General features: G+C 44.1%; 1 protein-coding gene across 2 annotated transcripts in view; it reads left to right on the top strand.

The window, feature by feature from the left end:
- Window positions 1–25,117, top strand: part of LOC115097211 (C-type lectin domain family 10 member A-like) — a 38,318-nt gene extending 13,201 nt beyond the window's left edge. Inside the window, exons 4-6 of one of the 2 annotated variants that reach the window (XM_029612825.1) lie at window positions 1,455–1,606; window positions 9,575–9,687; window positions 24,829–25,117. In XM_029612825.1, coding sequence (XP_029468685.1) covers window positions 1,455–1,606; window positions 9,575–9,687; window positions 24,829–25,033 — 470 coding nt within the window. In that variant the 3' untranslated portion in view covers window positions 25,034–25,117. The remainder of the gene's footprint in view (window positions 1–1,454; window positions 1,607–9,574; window positions 9,688–24,828) is intronic. The other variant, XM_029612827.1, reaches the window with a different exon arrangement.
- The last annotated feature ends 348 nt before the right edge of the window (window positions 25,118–25,465 follow it).

The raw sequence follows: 25,465 nt of genomic DNA, 5'->3' as shown, positions 1-25,465 counted from the left end.
TCAATCTCTTCTCTCCTTCCACTCTGTGTGAATTCTCTGGGAGAAAAGTCTGATGTTTCTAGCCTTGTCCAAAATTCTCTATCTCCTTCCTCCAAGTTGTGAAGAGGGGTGGAGAAAACCCTCCACACTCACAAAAAAGGGAGAAATCCAAATGTCTCTAAATCCAAAATATCTCGTGCTGGGTAGTGCTGTCACTGGTCTGTATCCTCTAGAGAGCAGAGTGGCAACTCCCAGGTCTCCAGCCCCTGCTCTCTGGATTGGGGGGTTGCCCCTCTCCAAAGGGTGCAGGGTGTTCCCCAGAACGAGAAAAATGTATACAAAACCTAACCAGAATCTCCAAAAAGGAGGCAGATCCTATCAGATAGGGAGTGTACTGATGAGGAATCTCCTCTGAGCGCAAGAAAAATACCAGGTTGGGTTAGTGAGCCCTTCTCAGCAGGGGGAAAGGTGCTCTTTAAAAACCAACTCAAAAGGACCACCTCTCTCCACCTTAGAATAGCCAATCACAGTCACCTCATTGGAGAGACTGAAAGATGAATGGAAAATCCCACTATAGTATTGCTAGTCCTGATAGCAAGGGGCCTAAGGCCATCTAGTGGCTAACCGAAGGGGTCGGCCACATACCCTGAAATGGCGCTGGCCTCAGGTAAGCCAGCAGCATTTTGGAATACCCCACTGGCGGGGCAAAAGCAACTAGGGAAGTCTCTTGCCCCTACAGATGGAGTAAGAGGCAGAGGTCTAGGGATGGGAAAAGGCCCAGCAGGCTTTTTTGAAGTTTAAGAGATGGGTCACCTGGGGCAACTATTTTATAATGAAAGGAAAGAAAAACAAATGAAATGTCATATCTCTCTTTTAAAAACATAGAGGAAAAGAAATAGGACATTTTGTTTCCAGCAATAACAAATCCTTAGAGTAAACCAGCACTGGTCCTGTAGAAAGCAATAACTCACTTAGTACAGAGCTGTAACAGAACAAGAAATGGATAATGTGATTGCTTGTCAACCTTCTTTTGGCCACTGCTATTGCTGGCATCAGTAGCATGGGCTCTACTTAGTTTTTGGGTACTTGCCAGGTTCTTGTGGCCTGGTTTGGCCTCTGTTGGAAACAGGATGCTGGGCTTGATGGACCCTTGGTCTGACCCAGCATGGCAGGTTCTTATGTTCTTAAGATCAAAAGGAAGGTCCAAGCCATGAATGGTCTCTTCTTGGCCTTTTGGCCAAAATATGTGTTTGTGTGTGCTTGTGCGCTGCTGGGGATATCAAACTATTCTCCTGTTAAAAAATAACATTAAAATTGGAGCTAATAACTTTTTCTTGTCAAAAAAAGATATGAAACCCCTCCGTGCATTGTGAACTCCTTTATTTAGTGTTATCGATGCAGAACTTCCATGCTTGCAGCACTCCTGTCCCCCTGAAGATCCGGTGCACTCATTGCGTCTCTCGTTTCCCTTCCAGACGTGAGTTGCCGAGCCTGCCCTCTGGGATGGACGAGCGAAAACCGGCATTGTTACTATTTTTCAGATGAGAAAAAGACCTGGCAGCAAGGCCAGAACTTTTGTGAGGTCAACCAGTCCCACTTAATGACGGTCAACAGCAGGGAGGAGCAGGTGAGTAACAAATCATTTCTCAAGCTTTGCCCTTGGTCTTTATCCGCACAAGGTGCAGCGGGTTTACGCAGCCCATTGCCAATGACGTGCGTACAGGAGCCTCTCTCGCTTGTTGTTGTCCGAGGATGTGATCGAGGGGAGCACCCTAGCTGGGTTTAAAAAGGTTTGGGCAAGTTTCCAGAGGACAATATTCATAGCAGGGCGCACCGATGCAAGTCCAAAGGTGCTTTCAGCCAGGGGCTTTGCACCTTTGAAAATTGCTCCTGAAAAAAAGTGCCCGCAAGAGATTTGCACCTGCTTTTAGCCTGTGCAGCAGATTGGGTGCAATAGCTCCCCTTGGCAATTTCAGATCAATTCGAACCCAGGTAGTGGCTTTGAAAATTGTCCCTGTGTAAGCTTGGCTGCTTTTCAGATGATTGACACTGGATCTCTATGTGTAACTCTCTCAGCGCCGACCTGATGACTCAATAGCGGTGCTGAATGCAGCCATGCAGACCACTGGGGTTCAATTCCTGAACCTGGCTTCTATTTCATGGGACGGCCCGGGGCTGGGAAAGTTGTAGAAGCAGCACTGATATCCCCCGGCTGGAGAGGGACCTCAGGTGCTCACACACCAAACCCCAGAGAGAGTCACAGTCTGTGGTCCTTGTAGGGTCGCCAACTGAAGCCCTCTAGAAATAGAGCTAAACTCTCTGCCCCCATCGTGGTCCTCGGCTCTCCCTCACCCCATGCTCTTCCTATCTCCTAAAGCATGAAGCAGATGTTGGCAGAGCCGGCTCTTCCGTTAGGCAGGCAAGGCGGTCGCCTGGACTGTAGCAGTTTTAGGGGCAGCACCAGGTGCTTTGCAATGCATGAGCACACAGGGCTGTGCTCCCCCCTGCCCCGATGACTCTATTGGCCAGTACCCAGAATCTCAGCCTCTTCACTCCCCTCACAGGCAGGGGAGAGGTGTGAGGATAGAGAGGACAGGACAGCAGAAGGAAGAGCCATTCTACTCTCTGATCCAGATCCTCCCCCCTCCTGTACTGCAGAGAACAGGAGGGAAGAGGTGTGAGGTTAGAGAGGACAGGACAGCAGAAGGAAGAGCCATTCTACTCTCTGATCCAGATCCTCCCCCCTCCTGTACTGCAGAGAACAGGAGGGGTGGGGTGAAGCTAGAGTGGACAGAGCAATGCAAAAAAGAGCCTCTCCACTCCCTAATCCAGCCCCTCCCCTCCTGTTTCCCATTTCTTCCTGTCCTGCAGAGAACAGGAGGGGTGGGGGTGAAGCTAGAGTGGACAGAGCAAAGCAAAAAAGAGCCTCTCCACTCCCTAATCCAGCCCCTCCCCTCCTGTTTCACATGTCTTCCTGTCCTGCAGAGAACAGGAGGGGTGGGGTGAAGCTAGAGTGGACAGAGCAAAGCAAAAAAGAGCCTCTCCATTCCCTAATCCAGCCCCTCCCCTCCTGCTTCACATTTCTTCCTGTCCTGCAGAGAACAGGAGGGGTGGGGTGAAGCTAGAGTGGACAGAGCAAAGCAAAAAAGAGCCTCTCCATTCCCTAATCCAGCCCCTCCCCTCCTGTTTCCCATTTCTTCCTGTCCTGCAGAGAACAGGAGGGGGTGGGGGTGAAGCTAGAGTGGACAGAGCAAAGCAAAAAAGAGCCTCTCCATTCCCTAATCCAGCCCCTCCCCTCCTGCTTCACATTTCTTCCTGTCCTGCAGAGAACAGGAGGGGTGGGGTGAAGCTAGAGTGGACAGAGCAAAGCAAAAAAGAGCCTCTCCACTCCCTAATCCAGCCCCTCCCCTCCTGCTTCACATTTCTTCCTGTCCTGCAGAGAACAGGAGGGGTGGGGTGAAGCTAGAGTGGACAGAGCAAAGCAAAAAAGAGCCTCTCCACTCCCTAATCCAGCCCCTCCCCTCCTGCTTCACATTTCTTCCTGTCCTGCAGAGAACAGGAGGGGTGGGGTGAAGCTAGAGTGGACAGAGCAAAGCAAAAAAGAGCCTCTCCACTCCCTAATCCAGCCCCTCCCCTCCTGCTTCACATTTCTTCCTGTCCTGCAGAGAACAGGAGGGGTGGGGTGAAGCTAGAGTGGACAGAGCAAAGCAAAAAAGAGCCTCTCCACTCCCTAATCCAGCCCCTCCCCTCCTGCTTCACATTTCTTCCTGTCCTGCAGAGAACAGGAGGGGTGGGGTGAAGCTAGAGTGGACAGAGCAAAGCAAAAAAGAGCCTCTCCATTCCCTAATCCAGCCCCTCCCCTCCTGCTTCACATTTCTTCCTGTCCTGCATATTTCTATTTATAATTTGTGGTCAATTAATCAGTATTTGTGAGGGTTTTTCTCTCTTCTGTGTGTATGAGCAATAGGAGGTAATCTGCTAACCTGCAGTTTCTGTGTAGTCAAGCTTATTCTGTTTTCCAAATAGGAGGTATATTACTAATAATCAAATACGATTTTTAGCCCACCTTTCCAAATAATGCTCAAGGTGGCTTTACAGCTGTGACCAGACTCCCCCCCCCCCCCCCCCAGTCCGTCACAATATGCCTTAGTTCCATTTCCCTTTTCTAAAACATTTTGAGCTATCCATCCCCTCTTGCCCTCCTCCCACCTAGGAGAGCCGGGATTGCTTGCTCAAGCCCTTTATAACCAGCCATTTTGTAAGCGTGGCTAGAGTCCATGTACAGCAAGCACCAGAGAGACAGGATGTAGATTTTTCCCTCCCTGCCTCACCAGTCTTCCCTTTTATGGAAGGGGATTCTCTGTGCATAACCCGCCAGTGGATTCTGGGTATTTAGTTAGAGTAAGGATATCTTTTTGACCTGAATCCTTTTGGAACTTGCACTCCTTGACTGAAGATCAGTGAGCCCATTCCCCCCATGAATGTGGCAAGCTCCTGTGACAGGCTTGGCCATGTGAGGTGCGTGAAGGCCGGAAAAGCTCTACCACACAAGGGACTGCATTTCACTCTGTTCCTTTGATGAAGGTCGTCCTCGCTGGCTGATTCAGAGTGCAGGGGCTGAAGACCAGTGAGCCCATTCCCCCCATGAATGTGGCAAGCTCCTGTGACAGGCTTGGCCGTGTGAGGTTCGTGAAGGCCGGAAAAGCTCTACCACACAAGGGACTGCATTTCACTCTGTTCCTTTGATGAAGGTCGTCCTCGCTGGCTGATTCAGAGTGCAGGGGCTGAAGACCAGTGAGCCCATTCCCCCCATGAATGTGGCAAGCTCCTGTGACAGGCTTGGCCATGTGAGGTGCGTGAAGGCCGGAAAAGCTCTACCACACAAGGGACTGCATTTCACTCTGTTCCTTTGATGAAGGTCGTCCTCGCTGGCTGATTCAGAGTGCAGGGGCTGAAGACCAGTGAGCCCATTCCCCCCATGAATGTGGCAAGCTCCTGTGACAGGCTTGGCCGTGTGAGGTTCGTGAAGGCCGGAAAAGCTCTACCACACAAGGGACTGCATTTCACTCTGTTCCTTTGATGAAGGTCATCCTCGCTGGCTGATTCAGAGTGCAGGGGCTGAAGACCAGTGAGCCCATTCCCCCCATGAATGTGGCAAGCTCCTGTGACAGGCTTGGCCATGTGAGGTGCGTGAAGGCCGGAAAAGCTCTACCACACAAGGGACTGCATTTCACTCTGTTCCTTTGATGAAGGTCGTCCTCGCTGGCTGATTCAGAGTGCAGGGGCTGAAGACCAGTGAGCCCATTCCCCCCATGAATGTGGCAAGCTCCTGTGACAGGCTTGGCCGTGTGAGGTTCGTGAAGGCCGGAAAAGCTCTACCACACAAGGGACTGCATTTCACTCTGTTCCTTTGATGAAGGTCGTCCTCGCTGGCTGATTCAGAGTGCAGGGGCTGAAGACCAGTGAGCCCATTCCCCCCATGAATGTGGCAAGCTCCTGTGACAGGCTTGGCCATGTGAGGTGCGTGAAGGCCGGAAAAGCTCTACCACAGAAGGGACTGCATTTCACTCTGTTCCTTTGATGAAGGTCGTCCTCGCTGGCTGGATTGAGAGTGCAGGGGCTGAAGACCAGTGAGCCCATTCCCCCCATGAATGAGGCAAGCTCCTGTTACAGCATAAGTCCAGTCTGGAAAGGTTTCTGTAGAAGAAAGTAATATATAACTCTTTGTTGTGAGGAGGTTTTGGCCACCCCTCCTCACTGGTAACTTGGCTGGGTCAGCAGGTTCCCACCCTCAGACCTTTCAACCCGAGGAGTCACCTTTCAGAAGATCTAAAGGAATCAAATAAGATCATGGAGACCCCATCCTGATCTCCAACAACATGGGGCCAGGACCCAGGGCTGGGTGTTCAGGAAGACATTGGACTGTAAGGTAGGATTTTTGCTAGGCTAGCAGGGGACCCCTGACTGCTGGGGAGCTTTGAGTGCACAGTTTTCACCACCATGGAAAACTCAACCAGCGTGCTGAAGGAAAAGGACACCTATGCACAGTGAAACACTCTTATCTGTAAAGACATCATCTGTGACTGCACAAGTATTTAAAGATGGACTTTTATTTTGTCTTAAACCAATCAGTAAATTATTATTTAACATCCAGCTGCGGGTCCTATTTGATTATTCACAGCTGTGACCCACACCAGATACCCAGATAAGTACCGATTTATCCGGCTAAGTGATAGATCAGTACTTATCTGGGTAAGTGGCAGCAAGTGCTGCCGTTTACCCGGACAATGGACAGGTGCCCAGAATCTTAAATCCAGTTTTATCTAAAATGAAAAGCTCTGATTTATTCCAGGGGGTGTGCATCTCGGGTTTGTGTTCCTTCCCCTTCCTCCCCCCCCCCCCCAACCAGGGGCTGAAGATGGGAATCTCCACCTTGCTGCTCTTTCCCCCACCCCTTCCCTTTGGGTTGGCCACTCATTGCACCAATGACCCTGTTGGTCGCAGCCTCCTTACTGCTCTTTCCTCTGCCCCTTCCCTTTGGGTTGGCCGCTCATTGCACCAATGACCCTCTTGGTCACAGCCTCCTTACTGCTCTTTCCTCTGCCCCTTCCCTTTGGGTTGGCCATTCATTGCACCAATGACCCTCTTGGTCGCAGCCTCCTTACTGCTCTTTCCTCTGCCCCTTCCCTTTGGGTTGGCCATTCATTGCACCAATGAACCTCTTGGTCACAGCCTCCTTACTGCTCTTTCCTTCTCTCCTTCCCTTTGGGTTGGCCGCTCATTGCACCAACAACCCTCTTGGTCATAGTCTTCTTACTGTTCTTTCCTCTGCCCCTTCCCTTTTGGTTGGCACCAACGACCCTCTTGGTTGCAGCCTCCTTACTCCTCTTTCCTCCACCCCTTCCCCTTTGGGTTAGCACCCATTGCACCAATGACCCTCTCGGTCATAGCCCCTTACTGCTCTTTCCTCTGCCCCTGACCTTTGTGTTGGCCACTCATCATACCAACAATCCTCTCAGTCACAGCCTCCTTACTGCTCTTTCCTCTGCCCCTTCTCTTTCAGTTGGCCGCTCATTGTACTAACGACCCTTTCGGTCACAGCCTCCTTACTGCTCTTTCCTCTGCCCCTTCCCATTGGGTTGGCCGCTCATCACACCAACAGCCCTCTTGGTTGCAGCCTCCTTACTGCTCTTTCCTCCACCCCTTCCCTTTGATTTGGCCACTCATTGCACCAACGACCCTCTCGATTGCAGTCTCCTTACTGCTCTTTCCTACACCCCTTCCCTTTGGGTTGGCCGCTCATTGCACCAACGACCCTCTCGGTTGCAGTCTCCTTACTGCTCTTTCCTCTTCCCTTTCCCTTTGGGTTGGCCACTCATTGCATCAATGACCCTCTTGGTCGCTGTTATTTAACTACGTGACACTGGCAGAAGGAGAACCCGTGCTGAATCTTCTTTCTTGGTGCAGTCCCAGCAGTTGGAGCTCTGGCTGAGCCACTCTTTTTCTTTTTTTCCTTTCTTCTTTCCCTATTTTCGGCCGCTTACCAGGGCATCACATTAGTGTTGGAAACTTCACTCTAGCTCTGACCCCGAGTTAAGTTTCCAGTGCTAAGAAAGGTGTGCTGGCTCTCTGTATTGGGCAGTAATGCTTAATGCCCTAGTTTGCATGGGTTTTCCATATCAGGGCGCTAAGCAGTACTCTCATTTAGAAACGTGCATTTTGTGCATACACAACTCCTTGTTGCATTGGCAGTAAATTTTGCTCACAGAAAACAAGTGCAGGAGTGCAGGGCAGAAATGTGCATTTGACTGAACGCATCTTTCTGCATCGGCCTGTAAGTGGGTTACTGAGGGAGCAGAGGATAAAGTGACTTACTCAAGGTCACAAAGAGGGTCAGGGAGGAAGAGGTTTTCCTGTTTCTTAACCCATTGCTCTAACCAGTTGGCCATTCCTTTTCCTTGCTGGGAAGAATAATAATGTTTTTCTAGTGTCTGGTGTATTTGAATTGTGCTTTCTCACAGCTAAGGTTGGTGTTTGCATCCTGGGAGTTAGTGCTGTTTTGGTATGGCATGTTTGTTATATAGATTCTGAGGGCTCAATATTCAAACATAGCTGTTTAAGTAAGTTAGCCAGAAAGGACTCATTAAGCTAACTTGCAAGGGATATTCAGCAGCATAGCATAAGCCTTATCTGGCTATTGAGCAGGTCTAACTTATCCCGTTAACTAGATAAGTCTGAATATCAGCACTTATCCAGCTAATTTAACCAGATAAGTAGCTCCTTCCTGATCCACCCACATCCCACGTACCACTTATCTGGCGAACTACTTAGCTAAGTGGCGACCCCTGATTGCAGCCAGATATTCAGCATTGGCTACTTATCTGGCTAAGCAGTGCTGAATATTGCTCCCCTTGTGACTTTTTTTGCAGTTTTCAGTCACTGTGCATGCCTTATAGGTGAAGCAGACGGTGTCACTAATACTAAGATGAACATCAAGAATTTGAAGATTGTCTGAGTAATAAGGGGAAACATCCTAGTTCATCCAAGGCAGCCATTTCCTTACCTGGAAACTTTAGTGTTTTGGTCGGCCTGAGATTGCTGGATATTAGCAGGCTGCTGGGGAAGGGGAAACAGGGATTTGAGCTGTGTCTGCTCCAGCTCCTGCTCTCCGGTTTCTCCCTACATGCTGCCTGCAGAGTATGATCCAGGGAGGTACAGATTTAGGGATAGGCAGCGTAGCAATTACCTTGGGCACCAAATTTTGAAATACCAAGCCAAAAAGGAGTGCAACTATGGTAAGGAGGAGCCTGCTCCAGCAATTCACTTCAAAGAAGTGCTGCAATGGCACTCTGGGCATCTGGGCATCTCCCAATCCCTATTCTCTCCAACCCTCCCTATAAGCACAAAACTCTTATATCTGGCCCTGGCTCCAGACTCGCCTCTGGTGCTGCTTGTTCCTCTTCTGCCAGCTTCCCTCTGCAATCCAAGCTGCATGGGGCTAGTAGGCTGGCAAGATTACATGGCCTGTGCGGTTTCTATTGCTGAGGAAAGCTAGATGAGGGGGAAGCAGGAGGAGCAGCAGTGCTGCTCTCTGCCCCTCCCTGCTGGCAGAAGGAGACTCCTTCTCTGGGGCTCAGCTTGTTCCTCTAACCCCCAGGCTACTCCTTCACTTCTGTCACCTCTTATCACGGGTGCAAATCTGGCTCAGCCAGTAGGTCTCATACTGCTCTCCGTAATCACTAGAAGTTTCTCCTTGGTTGTGTTGAATTAGCCTCCTTTGGGTTAACTGGAAAACCAGATCTAGGAGCAAAGTGGAAAGCTGGGTTTCTCCACTGAATCTGGGAGCTGACTTGGTAAGGTACTTCTCCTTCAGCTTCCTCCTGCAGACTCCTTTAGAAAATTAGGGATCCCTAGAGGGCTTGCCTAAACACAGTCGGATCGGGGGATCTCACAAGCTTTTGGGCAAGGGTTGCAAGGAATACCCATTTCTATAAACAGACGGGGGAACAGCTGGTCCCACTAAGCCATGGGACTACATCACAATAATTATTGCGTGAATGCATCTGATCACTATGAGGAACCTGCTTTTCTTAAGGTGTTCATCACAGACGTGGTAAAGAAAAAGGGAGACATTCACTGGTTTGGGTATACAGACGCAGCGAGAGAAAAATATTGGCGCTGGGTGGACAACTCTACCAGCTCGATAACGTGAGTATTACATCTGTTATACATTCCTGCAAACACAACTCAAGTACATGTTAATTCCCCGGGCATCTCATCAGGGGGAACAACGTTTAGCCACAAGGTTTGTAGTTCAGGTTCCTGAAAATAGCCCTCCCTTGGATATTCAGACAAGTAGGAAAAGAACAAACAGGTTAATGCCCATCTAGAAACCAGGTAGGCAATGTAAAAGAGACTTTTATGTAAAAATTAATCAATTGAGGGATTAGATGGCTCAATGTATTAAGATATAGAAGCAGTATCTTTCAATTCTATAAGTAGATGTCTTAGGAGATGGGTACAGCAATACAGAGCCTATCACCTCCAGCACTGAAGGACTCAGGGTAGGGCACAAAGTTAGGCACCTAAACCCTTTGAAAATCCGCCTCTTCTCTTACCATTTCTACCACCTCCTGAGAGAACCTTATGATTCTCTTTCATTTTTTTCCCTTGTGGGCTCTGTTCAACTTGTCCTCCAGACGGGGGGATATTCCGTAGAAAAGGAAATGCAAGGACAAAGCTTCATGATCTGAAGTTGCAGGGAGAGAGGAATCGCGTACATTCGTAGGCGTTAATAATTCAGCCACTGGCCAAGAAGCTTCTCCAGCTATCTTTGGCGGAACATTCAGTGGCGCAGCTGCACCATTGAATAAATCCGACTGTCTTAGCCAAATAAAATAAACAACTGTCCAAACTGTTTGTCTGCAGGTTGATTTCTATCTTCTACCCAGGGCCGGATTTAAGATGTTGGCGCCCACAGGCAGCACCCCTTTGACATTGTGCTGGCACACGGTCCTAAAGCAAGCAAAAGCAGGCTCCTTTTCGGCCTGGTTATTTGACACCTTCAAAATTTGGCACCCTAGGCAGTTGCCTGCATTGCTTATACCTAAATCCGGGGCCTGTCCTCTTATCTCTGCTTATTCTTGATCTTTGCTTAGTTCTACCATCTTGCTCGCTCTTTAAAATCTTATTGTTCTTAGTTCTTCTCATGCCTTCAGTTTTCTTTATTCTTTCCTCTATATGCAGCAGACAGCTCCTCCTTTTTCTCCTGGGCCCAGCCTGTTACCTCTCTCAGCATCTTCTTTTTTTTTTTTTTTATTTATAGTTTATTAGTATTTCTTAAGTACATTCAAGTAAAATAAGAAAAGCAAATATGGATTTACAGCAAAAGTCAAAATTTTAACTACAACCTCAAGAAAACATTATTCTGTAAATTCACATACAGACCCCATAATCAATGGGGGAGCCTATTTATGTCTAAAAAAAAACAAGGTAATTATGAAACATAAATCAAGAGAGACTTTTTCTTTTTTACCAAACTCTTTCTCCAACTGGGGTAGTAACCCTTTTAACCACCTTTATCCTGAAGAAAAACTTCTAAGTGTCCTGGGTCAGTGAAAACAAACTTATTTTTTTGAAAAGAAATCATACATTTACATGGATATTTAAGATAAAAGGTAGCCCCTAAGGCCAATACCCTTTGTTTCATTAACAAAAATTGTTTCCTTCTGTGCTGAGTAGCTCTCGACACATCTGGAAACATTTGCACAGTTTGTCCACAAAACGCAAAACTTTTATTCAAAAAATATTTCTGGAGAACCAGATTTTTCTGACTCTCCAGAGCAAACACCACTACCAATGTTGATCTTATCTGGATATTATCCACTGACGCCTCTAAAAAAGATGTTAAATTAGGGCTTTCAGGCTGGAGAATATCCATATCTCCATTATTTTTTGCCAAGGTTTTTGTTATATTAGATACATAATACAAGTTAGAAATTATTATATCTTCAGAAATACCCAAAATTTCTTTTGAGTATTTCTTAAATAATTCATGAGCCGACAAAAGTCTAGTAATAGGAAAATTCAATATTCGAAGATTCTTTTTTCTCAAAACATTGTCTATATTCTCTAACTGCTTATATATTATTAACGTATCTTTTATGAAGGCTGATCCTGATGCTTGCATTGAGGAAACTTGTGTGGCATTAGCCACATTGGTCGCCTCTAGATCTTTTAGTCTCTTTTCATGATCCTCCAGGGCAGTCTTAGTATCTGCTGCAAAGATGGTGGCTTGATTCATGGACTGGATTAGTCTCCTGTCCATGTTAGTTACTGCCCTCCACACATCAGTTAATGAAATATTTGCAGGTTCAGACATGCATGGTTCCTCATACGGAAGGGGTCTACCACCCCCCTCTTCCGTGGTGTTCACTCCCCCTACTGCTCCCATGACTAATGTCTGAACCCTCTCTTTTGCCTCTGCTGGGTTAGCAGATGTCGTTGCTAATTGGGAAGGGTCATGTTCAATCCCATTAACCTTCCCTCCAGTCAGGGGTGAAATGGACGTTTGGATCTGGGCTGGACTCCCGGAATCACCCGATGAGAAAGATATTTCTGAAGCCAGTTCTCTAACATTGTAACTCACCCTCCGCTGTAGGTGGTCATCCATGGGGCCTCTGACTTCTTTCACCGTGGGAGTGGAGGTTTTTACCTTTCTCTTTCTCCCCATCAGATGGATAACTTATCAGCCGAAATTTCACCCAGGGGCGCGCCCCTTTGGCGCGCGCCGGCGGCTGCGCGCCGCAGTGCTGATCTTAAATAGCCCCAGCGGCTCCCGCTGACGTCGGGGGTGGAGCCGGATCTCCTTCGGCTCCTTCCGGTATCGCGTCCTCCTGCCCTGCACCCTCCGGTGCGCTCTCACGGCGATAGGCTCCCAGGTAACAGTTCGCTGTGCTGATCTTAAATAGCCCCAGCGGCTCCCGCTGACGTCGGGGGTGGAGCCGGATCTCCTTCGGCTCCTTCCGGTATCGCGTCCTCCTGCCCTGCACCCTCCGGTGCGCTCTCACGGCGATAGGCTCCCAGGTAATAGTTCGCTGTGCTGATCTTAAATAGCCCCAGCGGCTCCCGCTGACGTCGGGGGTGGAGCCGGATCTCCTTCGGCTCCTTCCGGTATCGTGTCCTCCTGCCCTGCACCCTCCGGTGCGCTCTCACGGCGATAGGCTCCCCCTCTCAGCATCTTCTAAGTATATACACTGTACATATTCTGTACCTCCTCCTACTCTTCCTGCCTTCTTCTCCCAGCTTACCTCTCTATTGGCCCTTATCCCTGTCGAAGGAAGAGTTTGAGCTAGGAAAGTTCCAGGACACATTCGGCGGTCCTTTCTAAGGTCCTATTGCAGTAACTGTAGCAAGCATTGTGTGAAGCAGACAATATTGCTGGTGCTGTTTTTTTGTTTGTTTTATGTTTTTATTGTTATGTATGTTGCTATGTTCTCTGCTACGTTTGTTATCGGAGGTGTGCAGGTAATCATTTTTAAAAAGGAAATAAATAAAATATTTCAAAACAGCGGGCAAGTCTTGTGGGGGTCAGGAGGCCCCCCCCCCCAAGCTGGCCAAAAGTCACTGGAGGTCCAGCGGGGGTCCGGGGGTGATCTCCTGCACGCATGATGTCGGGAGCCAGGAACCAAAATGGCACCGGCGCTACCTTTGCCCTGTCACATGATAAGGGCAAAGGGCCACCGGCGCCATTTCTCAACGCAGCCGTGGCCAGAGAGAGAGGGAGATCACGTCGGGACCCCCCCACTGGACCCCAGGTAATTTAAAACATTTTGGGGGGGTTCGAGAGGGTGGGGGATTTCTTTTAAAGGTTCGGGGTGGGTTTTAGGGTTTTTTTGGTGTGCCGGTTTTCTCGCGCCCTATTTAACAATACAATACAAATGCCCCTGACGATAAATCAGGGGCATTTGTATTGTATCGTGCACTCTAACGATTTTGGACGATTTTAAAATTATCTGACAATTTTAATCGTTCAAAAACGATTCACATCCCTACTAATGAGTAAAACCTCACAGTGTGACATTTTGTCCTGCCAACTCTATTATCATCCAATTGATGTTGGATTGGGGTGTAGGCTCTCCTCCTTCCATCTTTAGAGACTGAATTTGTCTCTATTGGGTAAACAGATTTTTGTTGATGTATCTCAGGACATGATTTCTAAGTTTAACCATCATCATAGTCCTTTGGAGTATAACCTGTCTCTACAATGGCAGACTCTCAAGACTGTGATGAGGGGTAGAATTATTAGTTATGGTAGTTAGTGCGAAAAGCGGAATATAAAAAAAAAATCTAAATCTAAAAAAATCTAGAAGAGGCTTTCTTTTATGACATTTGATCCTGTTGAAGGGCTTCTGTTTGCATTGAGTGACTTCTCTTTTGGACATCATTTCAAATTCTATTCCTGGGATTTCTTCATTTTCCAGTGCAGAAAAGGCATTATTTAGGGCAACAGTGAGGAGAATGGGTGTCTCTTCATCACAGGCCTTATTCTGCCAGAGCCCACTGTTATCCAAATATTCTTGGGTTTCTGAATCCTGGATGTCTGACATCTCTGTGGGAGTAGGGGTTGATACACAGACTTGCAAAATTGGGGAAATTGGGTATCTTTTTGTCACGTCTTGTGTTACCAGAGCCCATGGTAAATATTTTTTCCTGAGTTTCTGAATCCTCTGTGGGAGATGGGAGAGAGATACTTGATGGTGCAAGGAAGGGGAGGTTAATTGAAACATGGACAATTCTTCTCTCAGATGAGTCAGCTCCATTTCGTTTGAAGACTGCTGAAGACATAATGGACAACTTTTGATTCTTCAAATGATAGGCCTTGGGACAAAAGCACCACAAGTTTTGCACTGAATGAAAGCCATTTTGTTAATTATCACTAATGCCTTAAAATCCTATAAATAAGGTACTGAAAAATTTAGGATCTAGCAAAATATTTTAAATAGGTATTAGAATACAAAGTAAAAGTATTAAAAACAATCCAATAAAATTAAATAGGCAAAATATGAATGCCATATTTTACAAGCAATATGACAGTAAGTTTCCATTACCTGAGCTGCAAGGAACTAATGAGAGATGATGTAATTGAATATAATTAAGAAGGAGTCCAGGGGAGACTATATAAGAAAAGTAATCTCAGAGGAGGGTATGTAGAGGGGTAGGGAGGGAGGGAACTAAGCAGTTGAAATTACCTGTAGGCAGTGGCTAAATTATGCTACAAAATGCTAGTCTCCAGACAAATGAATTCTAAAATGAGCCTCTCCCCCTAGAGATACTCTGATAATAAAACTTAAAGGACTTTTCATTTTTTTTTCTTTTTATCAGTCATATTACACTTTTGCCTTTTTGTTCACAAGTATAAGAACCCTCCCCCCTTTAAAGGCACAAAATAATACAAAATATAGACAAGGGATGTACTTAGCCCAAATATTATAAATAAGCAAAGAATTCCATTTAGCTTGCAGCTGCCTCACACAGGAAGAACTGCAGACCATGGCTAAGTTTACTGAGACTGCTAATTTATAGGACCTTTTCAAGCTTAATCTCCTCTGTTTATGAGTATCTGTAAAGATCTGAGAGATCAGCTGATCTTTTGGTGTCTTGGTCAGGTCACATTAACTTGGTTAAGATGTGTGTAGTTCCTAGACTCCTGTACTTGTTCCAACATGTCCCATGTATGTTCCCTCTCACTGTTTTTCCTCAGTAAATGGATGGTTGGAGAACTTTATTTGGCAAGGCAAAGTGGCTTGCATAAATATGGTTACTTTATATAGACGAAAGTGGAAGGCAGGAATAGGATTACAGGACTTGCGAGGTTATTATTGAGTGGCTAGGCTGTCCTGAATCTGAGAATGGTTTAACTTCAGTTCTTCTTGCTCTTGGGTTTGACTTGAGCATGCTCAGATGGAGGGCATGGAGCTTCTAATCATGCCAGATACACTAAAAGGAGGAATTGTAAAACCAATTTAAAAGAAAAAAAACAGTGATCCTCTCTCCTGAGCAATTACAGACCTGAATCAAACTTACCTCTAATTGCAAAATTAATAGAAAAAAACTATACAAAATCAATTAGCAGAACACTTGGAGAGCAATAATATCCTGTACCCATCACAACATGGTTTTCGCAAAAAGTACAGCACAGAAACACTACTGCTTGGGCTAACAGACAACATCATGAGAGGATTTGACAGCTGTAAACATTACATTTTAGTGATGCTCAACCTGTTAGCGGCATTTGATACAGTAAATCATGACATCCTATTAAATAGATTAGAAGAAATAGGATTAAATAACAAAACAATCAAATGGTTCAGATCATACCTAAATAACAGATACTTCCAAGTACAGATCAAAGATGTAATGTCAGAAATAATAAACCTTCAAACAGGAGTTCCATAGAATCGGCCCTGTCTGCCATACTATTCAAGATATACCTGCTGCCATTGTGTCACCTGCTAGTTTTCTGGGCATCTAACATTACATATACACTGATGATATTCAATTGATACTACCCATTGACGACACAATTGAAAAAAATTAAACATAGCTAACATGTATCTAGATATCATTAAACATATCATTAAACAACTACTAAACCAAATGGAATTACTTATTAATATAGAGAAAACTGAATTCCTACATTTAGAACGTAAAAACATGGAGCTCATTCAAAACCCAATCACACTCAAAAACAACCAAAAAATAGAATTAGCAGAGAAAGTACGAAACCTCGGAGTAATAATTGACACGGAACTAAGTATGAAACAACATATATCTTTAAAAGTAAAGGAAGGATATGCCAAACTCATGACACTTAGAAGACTAAAACCACTTCTAACAACTACCAACTTCCGATCAGTGTTACAAGCTTTAATTTTTGCAAGCACTGACTATTGTAATGCCCTCCTACTGGGTTTACCATATACCACACTAAGACCACTCCAGATACTACAAAACTCTGCTGCAAGAATTCTGACTAGTAAAAATAAAAGAGACCATATCACCGAAAACCTAGCTGAACTACACTGGTTACCCATTGAGCAAAGAATACAGTAAAAAACACTATGTACCATACATAAATTAATACATAACAAAAAAGCAGAATGGCTGAATACAGCCCTTCATGTACACGTCCCTCACAGAAACCTGAGGTCAGCAAACAAAGCACTCCTAACTATTCCTTCAGTCAAAACAGCAAGACTAACCCAAGTAAGAGAAAGGGCGCTATCCTTAGCAGGACCGATACTATGGAACACCATGCCTCTAGAAATCAGATTACAAAGAGACATCAGAACCTTCAGGAAAAGTTTAAAAACATGGCTATTTAAGCAAGCATATCACAAAGAGAATGGAGAGTAGAATCCAGGGTAGTATAGGATGCGGTCAATAGAACACCCACACACATCACCTTAATCAAGATGTGTGTTTTTATTTTTATTTTATTTTCACTCACCACCAAAGAATAAGATACAATTATTAATCTATTTTAAAGCTGATACAGATAGGAATGGACATGATTTATCACACCCACCAATTAGTATTTGTTTACGAAACTATGTTACTGTAACTTAATGACACCTGTTTAGTTGATATAAGTTAATACAGTTAGCAATATTAATTTATGTACCTTATTGTAAACGGTTGTGACAGTATCTAGCTTAACGACGGTATAGAAAAGATTTTAAATAAATAAAAAAATAAAATAAATATTAATAGCAATGGCTATTTTCTAAGTCAACTTGATTAATAACAGGTAATGGATTTCTCTTTCAAGAACTTAACCAAACCTTTTATGAACCCAGCTACACTAACTGCACTAATCACATACCCTGGCAACAAATTCCAGATTTTAATTGTGCGTTGAGTGAAAAAGAATTTTCTCTGATTAGTTTTAAATGTGCCCCATGCTAACTTCATGGAGTGCCCCCTAGTCCTTCTATTATCCGAAACAGCAAGTAACCGATTCACATTTACCTGTTCTAGACCTCTCATGATTTTAAACACCTCTATCATATCTCCCCTCAGCTATCTCTTCTCCAAGCTGAAAAGTCCTAACCTCTTCAGCCTTTCCTCATAGGGGAGTCTTTCCTCTCCATCCCCTTTATAATTTTGGTCGCAATTCTCGGTATCTACTCCATTGCAACTATATCTTTTTTGAGATGCGATAACCAGAACTGAACACAGTACTCAAGGTGCGGTCTCACCATGGAGCGATACAGAGGTATTATGACATTTTCCGTTCTATTAACCATTCCCTTCCTAATAATTCCTAACATTCTGTTTGCTTTTTTGACTGCCGCAGCACACTGAGCCAACAATTTCAATGTGTTATCCTCTATGACGCCTAGATCTTTTTCCTGGGTGGTAGCTCCTAATATGGAACCTAACATTATGTAACTATAGCATGGGTTATTTTTTCCCTATATGCATCACCTTGCACTTATCCACATTAAATTTCATCTGCCATTTGGATGCTCAATTTTCCAGTCTGAAAAGGTCCTCCTGCAATTTATTACAATCCACTTGTGATTTAACTACTCTGAATAATTTTGTGTGATCTGCAAATTTGATTACCTCACTCGTCGTATTTCTTTCCAGATCATTTATAAATATATTGAAAAGTACGGGTCCCAATACAGATCCCTGAGGCACTCCACAGACCACCCCCCTCCATTGAGAAAATTGTCCATTTAACCCTACTCTCTGTTTCCTGTCTTTTAGCCAGTTGGTAAACCACGGAAGGACATTACCACCTATCCATGTTGACTGTGTTCCATTAAACCATGTCTTTCTATATGTTCTGTGATTTTGATCTTTAGAACACTTTCCACTATTTTTCCTGGCACTGAAGTCAGGCTAACTGGTCTGTAGTTTCCCGGATCGCCCCTGGATCCCTTTTTAAATATTGGGGTTACATTATCTATCCTCCAGTCTTCAGGTACAATGGATGATTTTAATGATGTTAGATTCCATATTAGGAGCTACCACCTAAGAAAGATCTAGGCATCATAGTGGATAACACATTGAAATCGTCGGTACACTGTGCTGCGGCATTCAAAAAAGCAAACAGAATGTTGGGAATTATTAGAAAGGGAATGATGAATAAAACGTAAAATGTCATAATGCCTCTGTATCGCTCCATGGTGAGACCGCACCTTGAATACTGTGTACAATTCTGGTCGCCGCGTCTCAAAAAATATATAGTTGCGATGGAGAAGGTACAGAGAAGGGCGACCAAAATGAAAAGGGGAATGGAACAGCTCCTCTATTCTTCTAGTAAATATTTTCAGAATTTATAATGGCCAATTCCTTGATAGTTTACTTCTTCTCCTTTCTAATTAATTTGACTGAAGAAAGTGTAAACTTTCCCCCAGGATTTTCCCTTCTCTGCTCACACTTAGAATGGGTAGAATATAGTCCCATTTACTCAATTAAATATCAAGTCCCAAATATCTCAAACTCTCTATTGGTCTTCAGTGCTCTCATTCCCACCAGTTCCAAGGGGGCCCTGATTTATGCCTCTGTTTCCAAATATATATTTCATGGAACCATATTGGAAAGTCTCAGAAAAAATGAATCTTCTCTCTGGCAATGGACAGAAATCCATTCCTCCTTGATAAAATTCCTACTCCTTGCATTCTTTCTTTGTGAAAGCTTCACTCCTCCAGAATACAAAAAAAAATATTTCTGAAACCCTGGGCCCTAGGTTTCCCACTAGGTAAAAACACAGACAAAAGCTCTCAATGAAAAAAGGAAATTAGTTGAGAGAAAGGAAGGGTGGAAAACCATTCCTTTCAAGCAACAAAAAATCTCCAAAAGCTCTGCAACCCAAAAAACAGGGCAAAGACCCTCTACATCCAACTCTACCAAGGTCTTTGTGAAGAAGACCTTCAGAATTATTTTCCCAGAAAATCAATAAAAAGGTGGACTGCACAAGCAGGGAATCTCAGGAAAATGAAACTAAGAATCCACACCATAAGATGGTGGCAGGTGTTTAGAAAAAAAAATTAGGCATACACCATCTCTTTCTCCCACATGGGGGAGCTCACACCCCAACCTCTATTCACTAGTCTGTCCTTTCCTCCCTAACAACTTGGTTCACTCCTACTGGGAGAACACTCCCGCTACAGGATTTCTGTCTCTATCTTTCCAAAAGGAGAACTTGTCCCATTAGAGTTTATTAATCATTCTCCTCATATCTTACTCTATGCAAATACATTGTATAATTTTACCAGAAGAGATGCTACCTAGTGTCCATTCAGAATACCACACCTTCCACAGGAAATTAGCAGTACTTGTCAGCTTCTGCTGTCCTACAGTATCTTCACACAGTTCCCTCAATTTAAATTGGCACCCAAAATGGAGGTCAAATAGACTTCCGCTCCCAAAATCCTTTCCAAGGATTTCTTAGTGATGCTTTCTCTGCCTCGACTTTGTCCCTCTCCTTCCCAGAATGCCCCTTAAGTGCAGATAAAAGTATGTGCAAAATGATGTTTCGCATGCACGTTTTACACACTAATCCTCAGTTGATTTTCAAAGTGCACTAACCGGCATAAAGCAAGGTTTTAAGCACTAAAGTCGTTTCAAAGATCAAACCCAAAGAGAGTAATTTTGTAACATCATGCACGTAAGTTTTGTTTGAAAATGATTCATCCTGAAGCACACCTGCTTGGTGTGCACACATCTTTCTTGAAATTTTATGTTTCTACTTTTGAAAATTCAAAAAATGTGCATAAGTGAAAACCTCTCCCTCTCCCCACCTATGGGATTACTGCAACTCTTCTTTTGGGCTGTCCTCTTTCTCAGTTAAAACAATTACAGTTACTCCAAAATACTGCTGCAAAAGTAATTTTTGGTCTAAAAAGGTTTGCTCATGTGTCTCCAGTTTTACAATCATTGTATTGGCTACCTGTTCTCTGCTCTTTTAGATTCAAGGTTTTGTGTATTAATTTTTCGTGTCTTTCATTCTGGTATTCAACCCTATTTATTGCAACATTTAATTCCTTATTCTCCAGCTCATACATTACATTCATCTTAGAAAGGTTTTCGTCAACTTCCCCCCTCCATTAGTTCTTAGCATTGATGTTCCCAGAGATATCTCTTTCAGTTATCAAGCTCCCGCCATGTGGTATTTATGTGAATATCCTGAAAGCCAAGCCTTTCAGGATATTTAACTCACCTTCCATGCCAGCCATTCAATCTCATGATTCAGAATGAATGGGTGTACACTATTGAGCAAATCAATCCAGTGCTGTTCCCGAAACAGTAAAAAAGTAGCATGGTTTACTGCCGTGATGTCTTGGGGAGGTGTAATTCAAGGACCAAAAATTTCAAATCAGTTGTAAGATGGTTGGAAAGAAGCCAGACACTAAAATAGCGGGACATGTGAATATTACTGCAATGCTCAAAGATAACGAGTTTTGATTTTATGCGTAGTTAGGCCGACGTAGAGAAGAAAGCAAGGACAAGAGATCACATAAACTACCCCCAAAGAGTTATAGTTAGCATGGTGTTTAAGTGGATAAGAGCGTCCCGAAGATGGATGGGTAAATTCTAAAACAGTTAATGAATAGGTGCAAGCAGCACAACTCTAAAAGAATCCTGAGCTGGTGGAGTAAGTAGATCTGATGATACCTCAGAGTCGTGGAGATTACTCCCGCATTTAAATGTTAAATGAGGAGAAATATGAATAAGTTGTAGAGGAGATAGTACTATCCAGTGATGGCGAACAACGTCACAGATGGCTCATGAATAATGAGAGAAAGGGAAGACACAGGTGGGTCTATCTGTGTCAGTATCTTGGCGTCATATAAAAAGATGGTCTCGATTGATAAAAAGAGCACTTCTGAAAGCTTTTTTAATCACTCAGGAGAGGTAGCCCTGTGAGAGAAAATTTGTGGACATAAAAAAGCTTTTGATAAAAAGCTTGCGTGAAATGAAAATAGCCGACAAAGTCGGAAAAACTGTCCAGTAGGGATATTCTGTCTGAGAGATTGATGGGCAAATTTTAAATCAGCCACGTGTGTAAATATCGTCACTTATGCGCGTGGCCAGGCCCTTTTAAAAAATGCGCATGGCACGCGCAGGGTCCGGCCACACGCTTAAGTGACGATTTTTATACAAGTGGCCCTGCACGTGCCACTCGCATTTTTAAAAGGGCCTGACCACGCGTGTAAGCGACGATATGCGTACAATTGCCAGACCCTGAAAAGGGGGTAGGCTGGGGGCAGGGAGGGGCGGGGTGGGACGGAGGCTGGCCGGGACAGCTGCCATTAGCTGCTGTCTCGGGGAAGCGCGCGCCGACAGCTGGCCAGCGCGCATAAATTACTTCTGCTCCTGAGGAGCAGCAAGTAATAAAATAAAAAAATAGAGGTAAGGTAGGTTAGGTTTAGGGGGTGGGGAGGAGAGGGGAAGGAAGGTTAGGCAGGGAGTTAGGGAAGTTTCCTCCCAGTCCATTCCTTAATTGGAGCGGACTGGGAGGGAACTTGGGAAGGGCCGATTGCGTCTCCACGCGAACTTTGCAAAAGTTGTAAAATCTGGCACACATGAGCGCATGGCCATCCGATTTTATAAAATGCGTGCGCACGTTATAAAATCTGTGCATATACGTGTGCGCGCCGGAAACCACGTGCACATGGACATGCGCGCAAATCTTTTAAAATCTACCCCGGAGGGTGACAACTATTATAGTGGATAAGAGCGTTTTTGGCAGTAGGTTTTCTATAAATGGGTGTATGGAAACAATTATAAATAAGAAATGGTGATGTCTAAAAATGAGATCATGGAGTTAGTCATCCATGTATGGTTTTACCATTTTTGCCTGCCAAGTTTTTTTCGTGTGTGTTTTTATTGCGTTGTATTTAAACATAGAAATATAGAAATGACGGCAGAAAAGGACCAAAATGGTCCATCCAGTCTGCCCAGCAAGCCCCCCATGGTAGTATCTGCTGCACTGTGCGGGTCAACCCATGTTTCTCTTAAGGGTAGCAACTGCTGCTCTATGCCGTTATCCCCAAGCCTTATGATAACCCATAAACATTTACTGCTAGCCACATTTTTACTGGATGATGAGCGTTCCTGAAAATTCAGACAGTGCTGTTTAACGTGCTTTGCTTATGGACCTGGCCGCAGAAGGAGTCCTGAGCCCTCCTCACCCCATGTCAGGACCCTCATTGGTTGCTCTCTGAATCCAATTCCCCTTTTCCCCTTGCCATAGAAATACAGAGCAATGATGGGGTTGCATCAACAGAAACAAGGATAATTGGTTAAGGGTACAGTAACCACCTTGTCAGCAAGTTACCCCCATGCTTATCAGTTCCCCAGACTGTAAAAGTTGGGGCCCTCGTTGGTTGCTGAACGAATCCAATTCCCCTTCTCCCCCTGCCGTTGAAGCAGAGAACAATGATGGAGTTGCATCAACAGTATCAAGGATTATTGGATAAGGGTAGTAATCGCCACACCAGCAAGTTATCCTCAGGCACGCTTTTCTTCATCTCCACAATATTTATCACATACCCCTTTGAATTCCTTCACTGTTTTTGTCTTTACCGCCTCCTCTGGAAGGGCCTTCCAGGCCTCCACCACCCTCTCTGTGAAGAATTATTTTCTGACGTTGGTTCTGAGATGTCATTCCTGGAGTTTCATTTCGTAACCCCTAGTTCTACTGATTTCTTTCCAATGCAAAAGGTTTGATGTTTGTACAGCATTAAAACCTTTCAGGTATCTGAAGGTCTGTGCCTCCTCTCTTCCAGGGTATACACATTCTGAAACCTCATAGGTTTTCTGCTACTGACCCCACACCATTTTGGTCTCCCTTCTCTGGACCACCTCCATCCTGTCTCTATCCCTTTTGATATAAGGAACATAAGAACATGCAAGGGTCCATCAAGCCCAGCATCCTGTTTCCAACAGGCCAATCCAGCCAATCCAGGCCATAAGAACCTGGCAAGTATCCAAAAACTAAGTCTATTCCATGTAACCATTGCTAATGGCAGTGGCTATTCTCTAAGTGAACTTAATAGCAGGTAATGGACTTCTCCTCCAAGAACTTATCCAATCCTTTTTTAAACACAGCTATACTAACTGCACTAACCACATCCTCTGGCAACAAATTCCAGAGTTTAATTGTGCGTTGAGTAAAAAAGAACTTTCTCTGATTAGTTTTAAATGTGCCCCATGCTAACTTCATGGAGTGCCCCCTAGTCTTTCTACTATCTGAAAGAGTAAATAACCGATTCACATCTACCCATTCTAGACCTCTCATGATTTTAAACATCTCTATCATAATCCCCCTCAGTCGTCTCTTCTCCAAGCTGAAAAGTCCTAACCTCTTTAGTCTTTCCTCATAGGGGAGTTGTTCCATTCCCTTTATCATTTTGGTCGCCCTTCTCTGTACCTTCTCCATCGCAATTATATCTTTTTTGAGATGCGGCAACCAGAATTGTACACAGTATTCAAGGTGCGGTCTCACCATGGAGCGATACAGAGGCATTATGACATTTTCTGTTTTATTCACCATTCCCTTTCTAATAATTCCCAACATTCTGTTTGCTTTTTTGACTGCCGCAGCACATTGAACCGACGATTTCAATGTGTTATCCACTATGACACCTAGATCTCTTTCTTGGGTTGTAGCACCTAATATGGAACCCAACATTGTGTAATTATAGCATGGGTTATTTTTCCCTATATGCATCACCTTGCACTTATCAACATTAATTTTTATCTGCCATTTGGATGCCCAATTTTCCAGTCTCACAAGGTCTTCCTGCAATTTATCACAATCTGCTTGTGATTTAACTACTCTGAACAATTTTGTGTCATCTGCAAATTTGATTATCTCACTCGTCGTATTTCTTTCCAGATCATTTATAAATATATTGAAAAGTAAGGGTCCCAATACAGATCCCTGAGGCACTCCACTGCCCACTCCCTTCCACTGAGAAAATTGTCCATTTAATCCTACTCTCTGCAGAACTGAACACAGTACTCGAGGTTTTAAAAGAATTATTTATTTTAATTGTTTTTATGAATGTTTTATTTCTATAAACTATTTGATTAAGTCTATTTACACCCGATATATTAAATTTAATAAAATGAAATGAATGAATGCCTCCACTCAGTAAACTTATGTGTGAACAAGAAATATGCATATCAGGCAGGCAATATTGTGACAAGGCATTTAAATGGGTAAAACGCTGTTTTATCAGTGGGAATACTTTTGAAAATTATGCCCAGAATGTCTGATTTATGGAGAGAATCTTCTCTACTCATATTTTTGTTTTGATTTAGGTTCTGGCAATCCTCTCAACCCGATAACTTTCAGAATAACGAACATTGTGCCACCATGAATGCAGCTGATAGGGATATTAAAAACTGGAACGATGAAAACTGTTTGACTCCGCGCAAATACATTTGTGAAAAGGATGCCGACAACGTAACCTTGGAAGATCCTGCCAACTTTCTATCGCAGGCACGAAGAGAAGAATGCTTATAATTACACGTTGTGTATGATATGCTCTTTTGCCACTTTTGTATTTGATGTTCTTTTTTTTTTTATTTATGCATTTTTCAAATACATTAAAAGGTATACACTTGATAAATAATAAATAAATTACAGATAAACAATATCACAATGAAAAAAACCCTTACAAAACATATTAATGTACTTTATATGGAAAATAAAAGAAATGGAGGAGAACCCTAACTAGGGAGCGCTAGTTAACGTGAAAATTTACATTTAACTATAATATAACATATAGACCGAATGAGAGGGACCATCACTTAAATAATATGCCTCTCATAAACAGATGTTACCTATTGGGGAGTCTGAGAATGAGAGTCAATGAAAACTCTGAGCTGGGGTGGATAGAAGAATGCATAATTCTGTTCCTGAAAGAAAACAAGACATTTACAAGGGAATTGTAAC

This window comes from Rhinatrema bivittatum, chromosome 8, assembly GCF_901001135.1.
Source record: "Rhinatrema bivittatum chromosome 8, aRhiBiv1.1, whole genome shotgun sequence".
NCBI classification, from domain to species: Eukaryota; Metazoa; Chordata; class Amphibia; order Gymnophiona; family Rhinatrematidae; genus Rhinatrema; species Rhinatrema bivittatum.
The sequence above is the reverse complement of the archived record's forward strand: the minus strand, read 5'-3'. Positions and strand labels throughout refer to the sequence as shown.